Source organism: Cervus canadensis, chromosome 8, assembly GCF_019320065.1.
Source record: "Cervus canadensis isolate Bull #8, Minnesota chromosome 8, ASM1932006v1, whole genome shotgun sequence".
Lineage (NCBI taxonomy): Eukaryota > Metazoa > Chordata > Mammalia > Artiodactyla > Cervidae > Cervus > Cervus canadensis.
The window spans coordinates 3,281,186-3,303,601 of NC_057393.1; the positions used below are offsets into that span (position 1 = coordinate 3,281,186).

The 22,416-nt window shown below is 44.7% G+C and overlaps 1 protein-coding gene across 4 annotated transcripts in view; it reads right to left on the reverse strand.

Annotated features, from left to right (window-relative positions):
- MGMT (O-6-methylguanine-DNA methyltransferase) overlaps nucleotides 1–22,416 on the reverse strand; it is a 272,727-nt gene that overhangs the window by 168,746 nt on the left and 81,565 nt on the right. Inside the window, exon 1 of one of the 4 annotated variants that reach the window (XM_043475516.1) lies at nucleotides 15,462–15,594. The exons of the other annotated variants lie outside the window; for them this stretch is intronic. Within the exon in view, the coding sequence (XP_043331451.1) occupies nucleotides 15,462–15,463 (2 nt within the window). The 5' untranslated portion in view covers nucleotides 15,464–15,594. Of the gene's footprint in view, nucleotides 1–15,461; nucleotides 15,595–22,416 lie in introns of those variants that run through there. 4 annotated transcript variants of the gene reach the window in all.

A 22,416-nucleotide genomic window follows, 5' to 3' on the forward strand; every position in this document is an offset into this window, starting at 1 on the left:
TATTAGTCTTTGCCCTGCTTCATTCCGTACTCCAAGGCCAAATTTGCTTGTTACTCCAGGTGTTTCTTGACTTCCTACTTTTGCATTCCTATAATGAAAAGGACATCTTTTTCGGGTGTTAGTTCTAAAAGGTCTTGTAGATCTTCATAGAACTGTTCAACTTCAGCTTCTTCAGCATTACTGGTTGGGGCATAGGCTTGGATTACCATGATATTGAATGGTTTGCCTTGGAAATGAACAGAAATCATTCTGTCGTTTTTGAGATTGCATCCAAGTACTGCATTTCGGACTCTCTTGTTGACTATGATGGCTACTCCATTTCTTCTAAGGGATTCCTGCCCACAGTAGTAGATATAATGGTCATCTGAGTTAAATTCACACATTCGAGTCCATTTTAGTTCGCTGATTCCTAGAATGTTGCCATTCACTCTTGCCATCTCCTGTTTGACCACTTCCATTTTGCCTTGATTCATGGACCTGACATTCCAGGTTCCTATGCAATATTGCTCTTTACATCATTGGCCCTTGCTTCTATCACCAGTCCCATCCACAACTGGGTATTGTTTTTGCTTTGGCTCCATCCCTTCATTCCTTCTGGAGTTATTTCTCCACTGATCTCCAGAAGCGTATTGGGCACCTATCGACCTGGGGAGTTCCTCTTTCAGTGTCCTATCATTTTACCTTCTCATACTGTTCATGGTGTTCTCAAGGCAAGAATACTGAAGTGGTTTGCCATCCCCTTCTTCAGTGGACCACATTCTGTCAGACCTCTCCACAATGACCCGACCGTCTTGGGTGTCCCCACACGGCATGGCTTGGTTTCACTGAGTTAGACACGACTGTGTAAAATATCTACGTGTAGTATAAAATCAGTAAAATTAAATCTCATGCAAAAAAAAAAAAAAACATAAAGATGAAGAAGCAGCCATACATGCTTAATTAAATGTGAAATCTCCTGATTTTTATGTGTGGGCAATTAAAATTTCAGATGCCTGCCAGGCCCCCGATAGGCAGGCCAGATAGGACCTACCCGCTCCACCCCACTAGTGGAGCAGGAGCTCGCCGGTGTTCGGGGCCGTGAGCCAAAGCGCACAGCTCTCTGGCTGCTTCCCTGCAGGGACCCCCTAGCGACCGTGCTCTCCGGTCCCACCGAGGGGCCTGCCTGCCTGCCTCACAGCTCCGGTCCCACCGAGGGGCCCGCCCCGCGTGCTCCCCCCGGTCAGCACTCTGCCACCGCTCCACGCGCGTGCTGCCTTCTGCTCTGCAGCAGCTTCCCTGGCTCCGCCCGGGGCCGAGGTTCAGGCTCGGCCGGCCAGCTTCCACCTCGGGGTGCTGTGCGTGTCCTCTGTGCCACACCGACACACGGACACATCACGTATCCCCCCTTTCTCCTTCCAGCTCTCCAGAGCAAAGTCCAGGGTTAGTCTGTGGGGCCTCACACACACGGCAGACCCACGAAAGGTGACGGAATGCGCCTCCCTCGCCCAGAGAGGAGACAGCACTGGAGTGGGGAGGGCAGTGCTGCCAGGGCAGACGGGTCGGCGCACAGACCGCCACACGCTCACTCCAAGGCCACACAAGCAGCCTCGCTCCCTGCAGGAGAGGGGTGTGGCCAGACACAAGCAGGAAATGCCGAGACACAGTTAGGGGACTGGACCAAAACCACGCCCCTGGTCGCCATCAGTCAGGAGGAAGTCACACTGGGCACCACAGCAGGGAGTCTGTTACCCCTTCAGCCTGGAACTACAGGAGCAGCAGACAGAGGGTCACCCAAAGTATGTCCACAGCTCAAGGGAAAGGAAGCAACAGGAAAGCTCCTGCCTTACAAAAACATCGGACTGGTGAATAATTAGCTTCATTTATAAGTTTCCTTTAGAAATTTCCAAGGAACCCCAAAAGATTACCTCTAAAAACGATGAATTAGGTCCTCAGATGATAATGGGTCTTTTGCTGTCTTTATTTTTATGTTGATTTTACAATAATTGTTTGTTGTTAGACTGGCTAAATGTTTAGCTATTTGAATTTCCATCTGACGTTAATTTAACTTATTACTACACGTTAAATCAAGTACACCCAAGGCAGTTTCACAAGAGCTTTCAATACATTGTTTACTCTGTCTGTCCTTGTTTGAGGGAGCCACACAGGCCTCTTTTCTCCCTATTGTTATGGAGGGAAGACAACCTTGCAGAAAGATATTTTTTTCCCTCAAGATTGTTCATCTTTTGTGTTAGCAATCTGTCTTTGAGGAAAGATAGAATAAAGCCGATATTTAGGTATATCAAGTGATTCAGTGCAAGCATCTCTCAAAACCATGATCAATATTCTCATGTTTTTAGGACTCTTTTCAGTCATAAATATCTTTCCTCTAAGAAAGAAATAACTCTCCTTTCGGTCAACAGTCCCTGCAGTCAATATGAAGTCAGCAGCAGCCTTACCAACACGGTAGGCCCGAGTGCATAGAGGGACTGTGTTTTCACTGGAGGGCCAAGACAGGATGGTGCATTGAAACCTAAGTGCTTTACTCAGAAAAGAAAAACTGCAACGAGAATATAAATACACCAAACAGGAACGATGGGGAGAAGTTTTTTATTCTGAAGCATTAACATCATTTGCATTAACAATTATCTCACATCTTACTTTTTCCCTCTCAGCTTCACCAAAGAATAAAAGATTGATTTTATCATTTGAAAATAAATGTGTAACAACCTTTTACAAATTAAAATCTAAATAGGTTGCAGAGGTTGTAAGGAAAAGGAACTTTTAAAAAGCACACAAATGTTTTAAGAAGTTAATGCTAGCAAAATATATCCGGTATTACATTACTTATAATGTAATCTTTTAAATGCCTGCCAGCTACCTATTGGAAGAGGAAAGTTATGATCAATACTCTGTACTGAGTTAACAGGAATCACAACCCTTAAAGGTCTTGTTTAAACAAATCCACCAGTAACACATCCCTTCTCATCAGCTCAGTCACAAACCCCATGCCCAGGGCTGCTGCAAGCCCACCAGTGGGGGGCAGCCCTGAGCACACGGTCAGCAAGAGGCCTCAGGAGGAAGGTCATCGCGGGAACGACCACTGCTAGTCACCACTGTAAGGGCCCTTCGTGTCCTTTGTAAACAGTCTCCCAAAACCCGCGACAGAAAAGGAGCCGTTTAAAGCGAGTGTTAAAGGAAGCCTCCTGTCCTGAGCGGCCGGCGCGCCACCTCAGCAGCTGGGATCACGTGCCGAGCCGTCTCTACTCCCGTTCTTCGCGGGCCGTGTTTTGTAGACAGGCACAGTGCCTCCCACAAAATGCCAGCATGCAGTATAAATTAAAGAGAAGGCCGCCTGGCTACACTTTTTGTATTTGTTTTAATTTGAAAGGTTGAGGCTGTTGGAAGATAAACTGGTGCTTTAAAATATTTTGCCAAAGAATCTACTGAAAAAATTTTTGTGTGTGTCCACATCACCACGAAGTACTGTGAGCATTATCACAAAGATTTTATGACACTTAGAGACTGTTCTCAGTGTGTAAACAGAAAGAAAGAGAAGTAATTTTTTTTTTGGGGGTGGGGGGGCTGTGCTGCACAGCATGTGGGATCCTAGTTCCCCAAGCAGGGATCGAACCCATGCCTGCTGCATTGGAAGCACAGAGTACTAACCACTGGGTCACCAAGGAAGTCCCGAAAGGAAATACTTTTCTTAACAGTCTGAGAAGAGTCTGCATACTGGCAAGCAGCCAACATTCTGGTTGACATCTGGACTCTGAGTGCCTGCATCTTTGCCCATCATTTCATCAGAAATCCACTTCACTCAAGCCAGACGGAGATGGGAGTAACACAGAGGTGACCGACGTGAAACACAATCTCGTTGGTGGAAGACACCACCAAGATCCGGGTCATCAGGAACTGGAGACGAGGTCCTACCCCCTAGGAAACGGAGCCCCATGGGTGACGGCACCGTGCCTGCAACCCCCACCTGTAAGAGCAAAACACAGCCCACAGGCCGGCCCTGTCACGGCACCACAGGACCTCAGAGGTGCAAAAGCAGGACTGAAGCCACAAGGAGCAAATCTTAAGGAATCTGCTGGAGTGCCACACCGCCAAAATGTTCCCCACGCACAGGCCAGGCCACCGGCCAAACCCACAGAGTGGTTCCACCGATCACGATCGCCTCCCTGATGCAGCTGCTGACCAGAGAGCATCTCTTTCCTCACACAGCGTCACACACAAACACTACCACGTGGCACTGTGACGGCCCTGAGTCAAGTCCTACTAGAACTCAGCAGTGGCTACACGGGGCCTGTCAGTGGAAGGATGCTTTTTTCAGAACAGCAGCTGCAGCTCCTAGAAACATCACTGTGTGAGATGAGGGTACGTGTGTGCGTGCTCGGTAGTGTCCAACTCCGCGACCCTACGGACCGCAGCCAGCCAGGCTCCTCTGTCCATGGGATTTGCCAGGCAAAAGTACTGGAGCACACTCCAGAACCCTGTTTTCAGGGGAGGCCGTGAGACCCAGTTCTCAGCAGACTGTATCAAAACTCGGGCTCTGCCAGAGCTGTTTCCCTCCTCTGGCTTTAAAGTTCTTGGGTTCTTTGACGAGTGGGTCTTTTGCACCTACTTTCAAAAGGTCCCAGCTGCACTCTGGAGAGTTGAAGGCACCTGAAGCCTGGGCAGCCTGGGAGACGGGAGGTGGGGCGTACTTCAGAGCCAGTCCTCAGAGGCCACCAGGCAGGCCTGCTGAGGAAGGTCTCCTCCCAGCACTGAGCCCCGTGCACAAAGCCGCCGAGGACCAGGCAGTGCAGAGAGCACCTTGCAGGCTGCTGTCTGTTTACTTCCACTGGCCACCTCATGAGAGAAGAATGGTGACTCCTGCTTTATTGAAAAGAACACTGAAAGGGACAGGCTAACTTTCCCAAATCACAGGCTGAACTGTACCCTCAACTAAGATCCACAATATTAGCAAGGTGAAATACGACTCAGAGGAAGACATGTAATATTAAGACCCTACAAGAAGATACTCAAAATTACCAGCCACTCCTTTAAAAACAAGGATACCCGCCTAAGATAAATGTCTCTCCTAAGGATAACTAGCAAAAACGTCTCAATGACTGTATCCTATGACAATTCCCTAATGCCTTAGAAGTTCTTCCAAAATGATGAAGGTGCATTTCACCACACGACAGAGGAAAACACCCATGCGTCATGAAGCCGAGTTAGCAACAGAGCACAAGCTGACACTTGCTCAGGGTTCTCCCAATTATACTTTTCAAATTGAGGATATAGAAACGGAAATCAGAAATAATGGTTGTTTTTTTTCCTTCCATTTTCAAAAAAGTTAACCTAATCTTAATCTCTTGTTTTAATTGAATGTGGAAAATTACGGTATTTACATCATCACTCTGTAATCTATTATGTTGTTGCAAAAGTAATTGTGATTTTGCATTGCTGAACTTTGCCATTTGATATTGGAATACATTCTTAAAAAAATGTGGTTTATGTTATGCATTAATTTAATGCACATTTCTTGCTTTTTGGTTTTTTTGCTAATGACTTATTATTACTCATTGTATATTTTATATTTATTTTAAACTAGGAAAATGATGCTAGACAAAAAGCAAATTCAAACAATATTCTTATTCAAGTTCAAAATGGGTTGTAAAGCAGTGGAGACAACTCACAACATCAAAAACACATTTGCCCAGGAACTGCTAATGAAGGTACAGTGCACTGTTGGTTCAAGAAGTTCTGCAAAGGAGACGAGAGCCTTGAAGATGAGGAACATAGGGGCTGGCCACCAGGAGTGGACAATGACCAACTGAGAGCAATCATCAAAGCTGACCCTCTAACAACTACACCAGAGTTACCAAAGAACTCCATGTCTGCCATTCCACGGTCACTCGGCATTTGAAACAAACTGGAAAGGTAAAAAAGCTCAGTGAGTGGGTGCCTCATGAGCTGCCGCAAATCCAACAAAAACTGGTCATTTTGAACTGGTCAAAATCAAAATCAAATGGCCATCTTCTTTTACTCTATGCAATAACAATGAGCCATTTCTCGAGTGGATTGTGATGTGCAACAAAAAGTGGATTTCTTTTTTGGACAACCGACAATGACCAGCTCAGTGGTTGGACTGAGGAAAAGCTCCAAAGCATTTCCCAAAGTCAAAGCTGCACTACAAAAAGATCATGGTCACTGTTTGGTGGTCTGCTGCCAGTCTGACCCACTACAGTTTTCTGAATTCTGGAGAAACCATTACATCTGAGATTTATGCTCAGCAAATCGATGAGATGCACCAAAAACTTCAATGCCTGCAGCCAGCACTGCTCAACAAAAAGAGCCCAATTCTTCTCCACAACAACGCCCAAGCACACGTCACACAACCAACCTTTCAAAAGTTGAACGAGCTGAGCTATGAAGTTTTGCCTCATTCACTATATTCCCCTGAATGGCCAACCAACTATCACTTCTTCAAGCCTCTCAACAACTTTTTCCAGGATAAATGCTTCCACAACCAGCATGAGGCAGAAAATGCTTTCCAAGACTTTGTTGAATCCTGAGACAGATTTTTACAATACAGGAATAAACAAACATTTATCACTGGCAAAAATGTGTTGATTGTAATGGTCCATATTTTAATTAATAAAGATGTGTTTTAGTCTAGTTATAATGATTTAAAATTCATGGTCTAAAACCACAATTACTTAACACTAAAGGATTCCCTGGTGGCTCAGACAGTAAAGCAACTGCCTACAATGCAGGAGACCCGGGTTAGATCCCTGGATTGGGAAGATCTCCTGGAGAAGGAAATTGCAACTCACTCCAGTACTCTTGCCTGGAAAATCCCATGGACGGAGGAGCCTGGTAGGCTACAGGCCATGGGTTCGCAAAGAGTCGGACACGACTGAGCGACTGTCTTGAACTTGAAAGGTATTTAAGTCATCCTAATCTGGTCCCATCACTTTATGGGAAATCGATGGGGAAACAGTGGAAACCAGTGGCGGACTTTATTTTGGGGGGCTCCAAAATCACTGCAGATGGTGACTGCAGCCATGAAATTAAAACACGCTTACTCCTTGGAAGGAAAGTTATGACCAACCTAGACAGCATATTAAAAAGCAGAGACATTACTTTGCCAACAAAGGTCCGTCTAGTCAAGGCTATGGTTTTTCCAGTGGTCATGTATGGATGTGAGAGTTGGACTATAAAGAAAGCTGAGCACCGAGGAACTGATGCTTTTGAACTGTGGTGTTGGAGAAGACTCTTGAGAGTCCCTTAGACTACAAGGAGATCCAACCAGTCCATCCTAAAGGAGGTCTGGGTGTTCACTGGAAGGACTGATGTTGAAGCTGAAACTCCAATACTTTGGCCACCTCATGCGAAGAGCTGACTCATTAGAAAAGATACTGATGCTGCGAGGGACTGGGGGCAGGAGGAGAAGGGGACGACAGAGGATGAGATGGCTGGATGGCATCACCGACTCCACGGACATGGGTTTGAGTCAACTCCAGGAGTTGGTGATGGACAGGGAGGCCTGGCGTGCTGTGATTCATGGGGTCACAAAGAGTCGGACACGACTGAGCGACTGGACTGAACTGAATGATTCTAACAGATTAGGATGACTTAAATCATCATAACTTACTTATGGGCTCCCCTGGTGGCTCAACGTAAAGAATCTGCCAGCCAAAGCAGAAGAAGTGGGTTCAATCCCTGGGTCAGGAAGATCCCCTGGAAGAGGAAATGGCAACCCACTCCAGTATTCCTGCCTGGGAAATCCCATGGACAGAGGACCTGGCAGGCTACAGTCCATAGGGGTGCAAACAGTTGGACACAACTGAGTAACTGAACACACAGGCACACATGCACAGAGAGCAGCTTTAAAAATGAAGCTGATTTGCCATCAGGCTGACAGAGACTGCGGCAGCGATCAGATGCTCTACGTGAGCCTCACGGCAACCACAGGAGAGCAAGGAAGGAACAAAGGAATAAAAACAACCAGAAAACAATCAACAAAACGACAACAGTGAGCCCACAGCCATCAGTAACTACTCACAGTAAAATGGACTAAATTCTCCAATTGAAACACACAGAAAACCTAGACACACTTTTTTTTTAAAAGACCAAATTATAAGCAGTCTTTAAGTGATTCACTTCATCTGTAAGGACATACAGATTGAATGTAAAAGGATGGAAAAGGTAGGCCATGCAAATGAAGCAGGATCAGCAGTACTTAAGTTATACAAAGTAGACTTTAAGCCAAAGACTGTAGCAAGAGACAAAGGTCATTATACAATAAAGAGGTCAGTTCATCAAGAGGATATGATATTTGTAAATATCATGCATCCAGCATAGGAGCACCTAAATGTAGAAAGCAAATATTAACAAATCCAAAGGAAGACACACACAACAATACAGTGACAATGATGTTGCTGTTGTTCAGTCACTAAGTTGGGTCCAGCTCTCTGCGATCCCATGGACTGTAGCATTTCAGGCTTCTCTGTCCTTCACCATATCTTGGGAGTTTGCTCACACTCAGATCCATTGAGTCAGTGATGCCATTCAACCATTTCATAATCTGTCATCCCCTTCTCCTGCCCTCAGTCTTCCCCAGCATCAGGGTCTTTTCCAATGGGCTGGCTCTTTGCCTCAGGTGGCCACAGTATTGGAGCTTGAAGCATCAGTCTTTCTAAAGAACATTCAGGGCTTATTTCCTTCAGGATTGACTGATTCATTCTCCTCACCATCCAAGGGATTTTCACAAGTCTTCTCCAGCACAATTCGAAAGCCATCAATTGTTCAGCTTAACTCAGACAATAACAACAGGGACTTCAATACCCCATTATCAACATTTCTGTCTAGACTCACCTAGATAGAAAATCAGTAAAGAGATATTGGACTTAGACTACACATTACAGCAGATGGCCCTAATAGACATTTACAAAACATCCCACTCAACAAAAGCAGAATACACATTCTTCATAAGTACACATGAAACATTTTCCAGAATGGATCATATGTTAGGGTGAAACACAAGTCTTAATAAATTTAAGAACAGTGAAATCACATCAAGCATCTTTTCTAACCACAATAGTGTGAAACTAGGAATCAATTACAAGAAGAAAATGCAAAGTTCACAAATATGTGGAAATTAAACAACATACTTCTCAACAAATGAGTCAAAGAAGAAATCAAAAGAAATAAAGTATCTTGAGATAAATGAAAATGGAAACACAACTTAGCAAAATTTATGGCGTGCAACAAAAGCAATTCTAAGAGGGAAGTTTATAGCTCTCAACACTTACATTAAGGAAAAAAGATCTCAAATAACAACCTACTTTTACACTTCAAGGAAGCAGAAAAAGAACAAACCAAGTCCAAAGTTAGAAGGAAGAAAACATACATATCAGAGCAGAAATAATAACTAGGGACTAAAAAGATAAATAAAAAAGGGGAAACTAAGACCTGTTTTTTTTTTTTTAAAGAGATAAAAAATATAAACGAAACTTTAGCTAGACTTACCAAAAAGAAGTAGGCTCAAAAGTTTAATGAGGAGACATTATGACTGATACCACAGAAATACAAAGGGTAAGAGACTATTATGAACAATGAAACAAAAAACTGAACAACTGATTCTGATTTCTGGAAATAAACAACCTATCAGGATAGCAGCATGAAGCAACAGAAAGCCTAAAGAAACCTATTACTGGGGAAGAGATTACATCAGTAACCAAAAACTTATCATCAGAGAAATGTTCAGGACAAGATGGCCTCGCCAGTGAATTTTACAGAACCAGTAACAGTCCTTTTCAAATTCTTCCAAAAAACTGAAGAAGAGGAAACATCTCCTCATTTTATGAGGCAAGCATTACCCTGATACCAAAGCCAGACAAGGACTCTGCAAGTAAAGGAAATTACCAACCAATATCCCTGATGAACACTGATGCAAAAATCCTCAACAAAGTATTATCAAGCCAAATCCAAAAACACACTGAAAGAATCATTCACCATGATCAGGTGGAGGTTATTCCAGGGGTACAAGCATGTTTCAATATACACAAATCCCTGTGGACCACAATAACAAGATGAAGTTCAACAGATAAAGGAAAAGCATTTGACAAAATTCAACTTCCTTCTATGATACAATAAAACCCTCAACAAACTAGTTACAGGAGCAACATATCTTAATATAATAAAGTCCATGTATGACAAGCCTATAGCTAACATCAGATTCAATGAGAAAAGCTGAAAGTTTTTCTTCGAAGATCAGAAACAAGAAAAGAATGCCCACTCTCACCCCTTTTATTCAACATAGTACTGGAACTTCTAGAAAGAGTAATTAGCTAGAAATAAAGGATATCCAAATTAGAAAGGAAGATGTAAAATTTTCTGTTTGAAGAAGACATCATAAAGATTCCACCAAATAACTGAGAAAAAATGATTTCAGTAAAATTTCAGGATACAAAATCAATTTCAAAAATCAGCTGCATTTATAAACATCGACAATGAACTATGGGAAAAAAAACAATGAACTATGAGAAAGAAAAATTTAAAGAAAAATCCCATTTATAGTATCATCAAAAAGAATAAAATACCAAGGAATACACTTAACCAAGGGAGTCAAAGACCTATACATTGAAAACTATAAGGCACTGAGAAATGAAATAAAAGATACAAATGAAAAGGTATCAGTATTCATCAATCAGAATATTTAGTATTGTTAAAATGTCTATACTACCCAAAGCAATCTACTGATACAATGCAATCCCTATCAAAAATCTAATGGCATTTTTCACAGAAATAGAAAACATTCTAAAATTTGCATAGAATCACAAAAGATTCCAAAAAACCAATACAATCTTAAGAACAAAGCTAGAGGCATCACATGTCTGGATTTCAAACTATATTACAAAGGAAGAATAAATAATCTAAACAGTATGGTATCTATAGTAACTGAATACAGAATCAGAAATAAACCTACACATATGTGGTCAATTGATTTTCAACAATGGAGCCAATGATTTACAGTGGAGAAAAGATAGTCCCTCCAGGAAATGAGACTGAGAAGACTGGACAGCCATATGCAATAGACTAAAACTGGACCCCTACCTTACTTACATCATACACAAAAATCAACTCAAAGTGGATTAAACACTTTAACATCAGACCTGAAACCATAAAGTTCCAAGAAGAAAATAGAGGTGGTAAGCTTCTTGATGTCAACCTAGGCAATGACTTTTTGACACCAGAGGTGGTAAGCTTCTTGATGTCAACCTAGGCAATGACTTTTTGACACCAAATGCAAACAATCAGCAACAGGGACTACATCAAACTACAAAGCTGCACAGCAAAGGAAGCAATAAAACGAAAAGGCAACCTACTGAGTGGAAGAAAATATTTGCAAACCACACATCCCATACAGGGTTACTATCCAAAATATCCAAGGCACTCATACAATAGCAAAACAAAACAAAAAATACTCAAATAACCAGTTTAACAAAAGGCAAAGGACCTAAATAGACTTTTCTAATGATGACATACAAATGGCCAACAAATCTGTGAGAAGATGGTCAACATCACTAATCATCAGAGAAATGCAAATCAAAACCACTATGAGTTATCACCTGATACCTGTTAGGATGTCTAGGATGTCAAAAAGACAAGAGGTAACACATGCTGGCACAGATATGGAGAAAAGGGAACCCTTGTGCACAGCTGGTGAGACTGCAAACTGTTACAGCCAGCATGGAAAACAATATGGAGGTTCCTCAAGAAAAAGAGAGCTACCATATGATCCAGCAGCTCCACTTCTGAGTCTATAACCAGAGGAAATGAAATCATCGAAGTCACATTTGTACTCCCTGTTTGTTGCTCCATTATTCACAACAACCAAGACATGGAAAACAACCTGAATGTCCAATAAGGGATAAACAGGCAGGGAAAAAAAAAAAAATATATATATATATATAAATACAGTGGAATCTTATTTTTATATACAATAGCAAGAAAAAAGAAGGAAATCCTGACATTTGCCACAACATGGTTGAACCTGGAGGGCCTTACACTAAGTGAAATGAACCAGACAAAGACGAAGCCTGCCTGCTTACACTTGAAGTTATTTTATGAATAAGGTCTGAGGAGCTCATGGTGACTATAGTTGATAACACTGTTATACATCTGAAATTTGCTGAAGAGTAGAACTTAAATGTTCTCTCACACACACACAAAGCTAAGCACATGAGCTGAAGGATGTGCTAATAGGGAGTGGAATACTCTCATAATGCATATGTATTCATATATCAAGTCATCACACTGCATATTTTAAATACTTTACAATATGTCAATTATACTTCAATAAGATGCAAAAAAAGAAAGTTATGAATAAACAACCTCCTTAACGTAGGAAAGGCTGCCCAGCACAGGCCAAATCTCAGTAATGGTTCTCACTGAAAGCTACATGATTTTTACATGCCTAACAACCCACAAAAGTTTGTGTTTATTTACTTTAAAAGATCTTTTAAAGTGATATTGTCCCCTCAAAGGTCAAGAAGCGATTTCAAACTATTTCCTGAAACTTTAGCACATGAATTCTCTAAGTGAAGATAATAGTCACAAATAACTAACTATCACAGGGGACAGACTAACACTTAGAAATTCAATCAATCCCAAGACTTCAGGGAATGCTTGCTTTACTTACTTGTTGGGGTCACATGACATTTTGCTCCTGGCATGCCACTGCAAAACTAAGTACATGAATGAGCTAGAATTTTTTGCCTCCTTCAAAATGACTTAGGATTGCTTAAAGATAAGAAAATTTAACTATCAAAATTATAAAACCACCTATTATGGATCCAAGGAAAACAGTCTCAATCTAATGGTCTTACAAGAATTCTTATTACAATAAATGTAAAAGTAGATTTTATACTCTTACAATATGCATTTATCAGGTACTGTAAAAAATAATATGGTCAAGGATTAGATAATAAACTACAAAATAGCATGCAGTTTTTTCTTCTTAATCTTTGTAAAATGTGTATAGCCAAAAGTAGAGCAATTCAAAAAATTTGTTAAACAATTTGGATGAAAATAAAGATGGGTTCCAGCTAAACCTTTAAAAAATTTTGTGAAAATGAAACCAAGAAAGCAATAGAAAATAAGCATGGACGGCTACCAATACATCCATGTGTGTGTATACATATATATAACATATGTAAACAAATCCTTTATTAAGATTCCGTGATACTCAGAAACCATCGGGAAAGTCAGACGAAAATCTGACCACAATGACCCCAGTGTACAGCCCGTGCTAGTCTGGAGCCAACGGCTTTGGCAGCCGCGCGGCCACCACGCTGTGATCAGAAGCTGGGCGCGCCTGGCTAGGGCTCTGTGTGCTATCCGTGCAGCTTTTCTGTAAACTGAAAACTTTCCCGAAATAATTTAAAGTCTGACTATATAAAAAATTAAATCTCTCTTTAAAAAATCCATGGGAAGTATCAAAATAAAAATGACAACCTTTAATATGCAAAATTAGAAAGATAAAGATAACAAACAACCCACTAGAAAAATAAGCAAACATTTCACTAAGGAAATACAAATGACCAATGAACATAAAAGAAGATGTTCAGTCTTACTCAATTACAATATAAAAATTAAAATCATGAAGCAATTTGAAGAGATCTAACTTTTTAATGCTACTGCTCAGAATTTATTCTACACAGACTTATACAAAGTACACAAAGATGTCTGCATAAAGATACTCACAATAAATGTTGCTTCAAATAGCTCCAAAGCAAACAAAGACCAAATAAAACCTAAGGAGAGTCTAAACACACATTAATGGGGGATTAGGATGAGAGAAATGGTGCGTCATTTAAATGAATATAAAGTACCAAACATTCACTGAAAAAAGCAGCCATCTCAATCACATTATGTGAGGACTATTCGAGGGCAGTCTGTATTCCAAAATCATAATTAATTGAGAATTGTATTTCAAAATGTTTTTTCATATAAAACATATTGTGTTTCACAGAATATTAATACTGATGCCAAGCGGAAAGATTTACTTGTCACAGTTTATTTCTATTAATCAGCGTCCACAGCATTCAGTATACTCAACTATTATACTTAGTTTTAGTTTCTGAGAAACTGGGAAGAAATAACAAGCTTTCAGAAAATAATGATATGTGAACAGTAGTCAACTTCCCAGAAGACAATCTAGGACTTCCAAGTAAGGCTATTACAGGAAGATGATGTTGACTGACCTGACAAACTAAACTGGGGTCTTTTTAAGCGAACTGATTTAATTTCCTTTAATTATACATTTTCTGAAAAATAACCTTAATGTGTTCCTCTAAGATTTGAAGGAGAAACGTAAGTACCTATATTATGAAATTATAGGTTCCCCATGACAAAGTCTTAGTGAAACTGTATGTTCACCTTAGTATTAACACCACTCCTAACATAACTTGATCTAAACAAATCCCAACTAAAAATTTAACTGGAAGTTAAATGAATGTTCTTTCAAACTCTGCTATCTGCACCAATTTAAAAAAAAAAAAAGCAAAAAAACACTCAGACTGGAAGCATGGTTTGGATACATTTATCAACCCCAGATGTACTTACTGTAGGAAGATTATAGCTTAATTAAAGCCCTGGCAGGGTCAGTAATGTTCATATGCAAGATGTTTCCACCGAGTGTCACTTGGGTACAATCAATTAAAATGCACCATGAATTGTTAAATGGAAAAATCCAAAACAAGAGTCTGTTGTCACACAAGGTTTTTTGCATGCATTAAAAGGTTAATTTATATTTTGTTCTGGTGCATGCATGTAACAGTAATATTTATATCAGATATTCATAGCTTACTTAGATGATTGATATCAATTTCTCTTCATAATATGACCAGCAAATAAAACACACAGCGGTTCTAATATAAAGAAATAACATGTGACAAGGTTCCCTAAAACATTTCTATTTTGGACCTCACAAGCTAAATTGCTTTTGCTGGCCCCTTCCACCTCTCAGCATGGTTGACAGACAAATTGATCGAAACATTGGAAAATAATATGCTTGCAAAATTTCTCTGGGTGAGTTTTCAGTCTTTTGAATTTTTCATACAAGAACAAAATGAAAGATTGCCTCCTTGATTTTTCCTCCATTATGCGGCCCCATCTTATGTACTACAGGAACATACAATGCTTCAAACAGCAGCAATACGTTGTAAACAAAATGTGTAACATTTTTCATAAAACACCCAAGCTGTGTGAGGTTTAAGAGACTGGGTAGCAGGCATCTTTGCCCTGAGATTATGTTGTTCAATTATAATGAATTCATACATTTGAAGCTGCCTTAGGGCCTCTCATTAGACGTAGGGGTGTTTATTACAGGAAAGATTGCCTGTACCATTTCAGAAGGAAGAAGGCTGGGTGATTTGATTAGAAATGTTGACAGTTGAGGTGTGTAAAGAATGTCATTCACTCACATTTTCCAACTTCAATATTAGGATCCTTCCTTTTTTATGACTTCTTTAAAGCCCCTTTGAACTGCAGACAGGGGAACCAAGAGAGAACTTCCCACTGAGTGTGCTGCACACACCGACAGCGTGACCTGATCTCCAGGTGACTTGTTCCCCTGAGTGTGCAGAGATCACTTCACGGCAAAGAAACTGTAACAAAAGTAACATTCTAATTACACACAGCCACACACAGCCAAGGATGGGCAGTAAACACATCTTCCTGTATGACAGGAACAGACCTTGGCTACCAGTTAACCATACCTACCTCCACTTTCTGTTCTTCACACACCCCTAAGGCCCTCAGGCTCTTATAGAATTTTTAAATTAATGTCTATAGCATTACAGGAGAAGCAGAGTCCTCATACATTTAAATTTACACCTCATGAAAATTCTTATTAACTAAATTTTTCCCTCAATACTTGCAGGTCAAGAATCGATGAATAGTCAATTTTTTTCAGTCAAAATTAAACAAATCATAAAAAATGGCATAATTTTCAGCATTGCAGATTAGATTTAGTGGGCAATATCTGCCAGATATGAAAAACACAACTCATTATGTTGCACTAAAGTAAGTTTCACTGCAGTATTTTTATTTCACTTCATCAGCTTCACCACTTTGGTAAGTTCACTACGATATTTCACAAAATAACCTGGTCTGAAAACAGACTTCGCAGGTCCCTGTCCCGATGCCCCAAAACGTGAGGTAACCCTGGGAGGAGGCAGGGGGGTGGGCCTGGAGCTGCAGAACCCCTGGCGACTTCAAGCCCCTCACCTCAGTGAGCTGTCGGAGCCTCCACCTCTGACTGCCTGCCTGAGGCCACAGGTGCCCAGACTTCCAGAACACTGCACCCCTTTCTTCAGGGGTGTCTGATGGGTGCTTCTAAACAAAAATCTTCACTCAGAATATGAAGGAACACGGCAGCCCTTTGTCCCTACTCAAAGCCTTTAATTCCTATTCTATTTGGACTCAGGTCTGATTATGAGTTAATGACAAGACGACCCAGGCCAGCACACTCAGAAGAGACACAGGGCGGCCAGCCAGCATCAGAGCGCGGGCGTGTGGAGGGAGGTGCGGCCGGGGGCAGACACAGCTTGGTGAAGGGAAAGAAGACACCCCTGAAGAAAGCAGAAGCACGTCAGCTTTAGCTCTGTGCTCGGTCTGCACTCAGCGACAGTGGGCCGGCCCGTGTAAGCAGGCGAGGGATGAAATGACATCCTCATGATGTGACTGAAGGGGAAAAAACCCACAAGTGTTCTTTTTGTCTTTAATAGCAAAAAGCAACTTACAGCCTGTGAACACACCTCCGTCGGGACTCTTCGGAGGACAACTGTGCTCTGTTAAGAACAGGTCCTCCCGGGGCACCTGGCGTGTGCACGTGCTGCCCAGGGCAGCGCTCTCCTTGAGGCTGAACCTAAAAAACACTTCTCGCTCCCGTCCCTTCCCCCAGCGCAGGTGAGGCCAGCAAGCACACGAGTGTCTCCTCAACGTGTCCGTGATCCAAAGCTGTTGGCTCTCAGGCTAAAATAACGCTTCTCCTGTGGCTGAGACCACGGGGCCCAGGAAGGTGGCACTGGGCTTACTCAGGAAAGCGCACGGGAGGGCGAGGCTTATCGTCACGCCTCACGGGAGCGGTGGAGGGACTCAGCCAGACTGGAAGGCAGCCTCTGACCTGGGCGAGTTAGCTAGTTACTACACAAACCTCTGGGTCAGGCTGCTGACTCAGGGCAAATCTGGACTGGGTCTCCTTGAACCATCCACTGTCTGACACCAACCAGGCTGCAGACTCCAACTGTCAGCCCCACGCTCCCACCCCACCATGAGGCCCACTAGCATTACCACTACTGAGCCCCGTGTCTGTGACCCCACCACACCTGAACCCTGCGAACCGAGCAGAGTGTCACCTGCCAGAGCTGGAGAGTGGCAAGAGCTGGAATCGGGCCCAGCAGCCTGACTCTGAGGCTCCGATCTGACTCTGAGCGGATGAGCTGGAGGACAGCACCCAGGCCCATCTCACACATAACAGTGCAATGCAGAGCTCCAAGTGAGAGACGACCTGTGAAACACTGTCGACAGTTTCTATGCAAGTAATGGCGGAACATACTGAAAACCTGGATTCCAGGAATCTAATCTGATCAACAGAAGATGAAGAGTGCAGGGTGGGGCTGCTGCAGCTCTGGAAGGGAGAAGGCAGTCCTTTGAGGGAGGGCACAGCAAGGCACAGCCGGTGGCCTCAGGCAGGAGGCAGGATGGAGAGCTGGCAGAGATGGGCGGGAGAGCCAGCCAGCCCCTCAGACCCACCGAAAACAACCAATGGAACCACCCCCCAGGAAACTACAGTTACAGAGGACTTTTAAAAAAGACTTTTTTTTTTTTTTAACAGTCTATAAGAATTGTCACCAATGGCAGATTTCTAGAATTTCTCCCAAGCATCTCAAAAGTTTTACAGCTTTTTAAAAAACTATCATATAATCAAGTTTTGGACCAAGATCTTTTTTTTTTTTTTTTAACTTAGAGCAGCACAGTAGATGTTCTTAGAATCAGAATCAGTAGATTCTGTAGAATCAGAAATGTCTGATTCTTCCCTGCCTTTCAAATCCCAGGACATCTGTCCTATGCAGTGGTCCCTGAGTGAGACCTCCTAACAAGAATACCAAGAAAAAGGAGCCCCAAAGCCCCAGGACATCACTATTGTCCTGATTTGTAAACCCTACTTCCTGCCAGGACAGCACCAAAATAGTACTTAAAATTGTAGAAATAACATTATAATCATAGTTCAAAACAGACACACGAAGTGAAAGCAAGAAACCCGGAGGACACACAATGCCAAGTTTCACCTCTTGGGTTCAAAATCTAAAATTAAAGCAAGCTTAAGGTGATGTCTATATGTAACAATAGCCAGGACTTCTCAGCCCATTCCTGACTTCTATACTTTTAAATATAGTTGGTTTGCATTTAAAGCAGGAGTCTGCGTCTCTAAATTGTTTATTTCGCTTCAGTATGCCTTAAAGTGCCACACTGCTTAATATCTTGGAAAAGCTACTGTGTGGAACAGCAGCATTCTTAAGTTAGGAGTGACAAATCCGAGAAAACCTCTACAATTTGGCTTCCATATCTCTGAATTGGTATTTCAATGACAGATGTTTGTTGCGGCAAAAACCTCTGTCAGAACAAAATTAGGTGATCTATCATTTTAAGATATGGTCTTCATATACTGTTTACTCGAAGATATCACTTGCCTCAAGCCAATTTTGACCAAGAACATTTTGTGATATGGAAGTGATTTGTATATCATCATTTTTGTGATAAATGTAGCTCTTGAACACAAAATAACCTACCATTCCACAGTATTGCAGTTAAAACTCCTACACAGTAAATCTGCACTAGTGCTTTTATTACTACCAAGGTACTGTATGTGGACTCCAGCAGATTTTTTCCTCTTGAATAAGGTTTCTACTTGTCTGCTGTTGGACTGGGTGTAGGATTTCTAACCCACTGTCGAGGCACCCCAAACCCCACCTCTCCCTAGCTCCTGAAGCTTCTCAGGGACACAGTGCCTTCCTGGAGGGCTCCTGCAGCTTTGCGGCCCTTGGTGGCACTTGCCAAGCCACCGCTGCTCCCTGGCAGGCAGGCATCTGGCTGAACAAAGCCGTTAGCCATCTAGAGAGCCCTCCCCTGGGGCCCAGGACGGGGACACGGGGTGGGGCGGGCAGACGGCTAGGAGCAGTCTCTGGTCCAGGGACAACAATGTTCCTCCGGGAGGTGGCTGTGAAATGCGGAGGTGACAGGCCTGCACACCAAACACATACACAGGCTGGACGAGGCCGAGAGGGGGCAGTGGGAGCCGCAGGTCAGAGGAGACCCAAGCTCAAAATAGGACACTTGCTTCTGATGAAAAGGAAAATAGAGTAGCTCTGCTTATCCCTTTTCCAGGTTTCTAAAGCTGAAAACACCCAGAAGAACGTACTGCCACTCTGAGCCAAGGGCTCCTGACACAAGCTCGGGTGAAGCGAAGATGGCCAGCACCATTTATAACAGTTACACACGCCCGCCAGGCGCAGGGGGATGGCACTTCCCTGGTATTGATCACCGACAATGATGGATATGACTCAACTTGGCACTCAGTCTCACTGTGCCAACCCCCGCCCCCACTGCGACAGCCCCACCGCAGCCGCTTGGGGGTGTCGGTCCTGGGCACCCAGGCCCCAGGGCAGCCCAGTCACCCACCCGACAGAGCCGTGCTGTGACTGGAAGGACAGCCTACTCCCATCCGAACACTTGATTTGCCCAAATACGGGCCAAGTAGCCTATTTCACAAGAGCAGAGATGATACAGAAAAAAAACTTAAAAAAGGATTTTTCATGCCTTATATACTAAAATCTGGGATGGTCTCAAAAACGCATCCACATGTGAGTATGAACCGCAGCGCGGGGCTTCCCCCGCGTCAGCCCTGGATGCCCTCTCAAGGTGAGGGCTGAGTGCAGGCAGGACGTTACATGTGAGATGAGGTGGCTCCCGGGTGCACAGCACCCACTGGGGGCTCCCAGTGGGGAAAGTGGCACGGCCTGTGCCCCCGCAGAATTCATCTGGCCGAGAGACGGCACTGCCAGCGCTTCTGAGCCCTGAGCGTGGACATCAAGTAAGTAAACACGGACAGTCCCAGGTGTGCGTGGAGGACCTCGGGGACACCTGCACCATGGAACACCAAGTGCCAGTGAGGCTTCTCAGGGGCCTCTCAAGGTGTCAGCTTTCCCAAGAGGCACAGAGGAGAGCGGAAAGCATCTCAGGAGGGGAGGAGGGGAGAGTGAGTGAGTGTAGAGAGAGGAGCGGGGCACCGGCAGAGGTGCTTTTGGCCATGAGGAGCACTGGGAAGGGCCAGAGCAAGGCAAGAAGGCAGGTGCAAGTCAGGGCAGGGACAGCTGGACAGAGGGGTGTGGACACGAGAGCATCCGAGACCGAGGGACGCGGCTCCTGGGGGAGCCAAAGCTGGTAAGAGCCATGAGGACCCCACACAAATCAGCGACTAAGGAGCAACCGCCTCAAATGGAGTGACTTAAAACCACAGTTTTAGCTCCTGGTCCTGCCTGCCAGCAACTTGAGCTGATGGTCCTGCCTGGGGTGACGTGCGTGGCAGCAGGAAGCTGGCAAACCCCTGGGGCCTGGGGCCCACCCGGGAGGGCCCTCCCCCACCTGGCTGGAGGGGCTGCTGCTGTGCCCCTTTCCCTGGCAGCCTCAGGACTCCAAGGCTCGGGCAGACGCGGCACAGCCCCCAAGCCCGAGCATGAACAGCCCGGCTCCACAGGCCAGCCTGGAGCCCCGGGTGAACTCACATGCCCCCCCAGGTGAGAGCAGGTCTGCTTGCAGGGCTGGCACCAGGCCCTGGGGCTGGGGGCAGGGCCCACCGCTCCAGGAACAGCATGGCTCACTGCACTGCAGCGCTCCGAAAAAGCCACGTGCTTCCTCACGCGGCAGTCACACACCTGAACTCCGTGGGGCTGCGCGTCTGGAACCTGGGGACGTGCTACTCAGAGGAAGCGTAGCAGCCCTCATTAAACCCCCACTGCCGAGTCTCGACAGAGCCTCCCTGGCAGACCACAGTCCACACATATGGTCACAACCTGCAGCTGCAGGAGCCACTGTCCCATGCAACTCTGGGAAGCTGGAAGCCTGGGTCCACTTTCCTTCCCCTTTGGTTTGTACTGCAGGGGCTGTGTGTCCTGCTCCTGCAGTAAATCACAGCTGTGGGGTGGTCCTCCCGGGGACCCCAGTACAGAGGTGAGGTGCCATCTCCCTGCCGAGTGGTAAGAGAACAGGAGAGGAAAGGATGGCTGTGGATCCTCATGTGATGCTGCCTCCATCCCTAAGCAAGGGGCACTGACGGGCCTGCTCCAGATGGGGCCTCACGGGCCAAAGAAGCGTCAGGGGCTGGGGGAGGGAGGCCACGAGCAGAGGGGGGGCGCCCCTTGGAGAGCAGGAGCGTGGGAAGCCAGGATGAGAGGGTCCCAGCGCACCAGAGCCAGGCGCCCCCACCACTGAGGCCCACTGGAAAGGCAGCCTGCGGGCAATGGAAGAACAAGAGAAGCAGCCACTTCTGTTTATCCATTCAGATCTGGGGATCAAGAAGCAGAGCCGCACCCTCGCAGTTCCATGCAGCCAAGTGGCCTTTCTTTCCCTTCCCCCCTGCTTCCAGCACCCAGTCACCTGGGCAGCAGGCAGGGACGCCCAAGCTCACCCCTACACCCCTGGAGGCAGCAGAGCCAAGCAGGGCCTGGTTCTCACCCCGCCCCTGCCCCGGAGAGCTGACCTAACGGCAGCCTGACAGCAGGAGAAGCTGGGGGGGATCAGAGCTGGGCCCCCAAGAGGGCCGGTGAAGTGTTGCCTGTGACAGATCTGACCTCAGTCCAGCCCACCTGGGGCGCAGGTCAGGGCCCCCAACCTCCATGTTCCAGGGCCCAAAACTGGCTGAGGAGTCCCAAGCAGCCCAGGGGCACGGGGCCTTCCGGAGGGTGACACAGCAATGCTCTGCGCCTCAGGACGAGCCTCTTCAGGTCACCACTCGGGGGTCAGGGCACTGCAGACCCTCACATCAGAAGCCGGCCCAGCAGAACACGGGCACCCACAGGGTCCAGGCCTCCCTGCAGCGTTCAGATGTTCTCAGGGCTGTGGCAGAGGTACCCAGGCTCATCGGGCAGGAATTTATGTTCCACGTCACACGTGGCATCTGACACAGGTGCACCTCACACACGGTAATTAGGAATGTGTCTACCACATGTGAGACAAGAAATTATAGTTGAGTGTACCAACTTCTAAATTTCAATATTTTACATTTATTTTCAATATATTTTTCTTTCAGCCGTATGACATGAACGGTTGAAACATACAGCAGCATATTCATCACTCAACAAGATATATTGTAATAGTGAT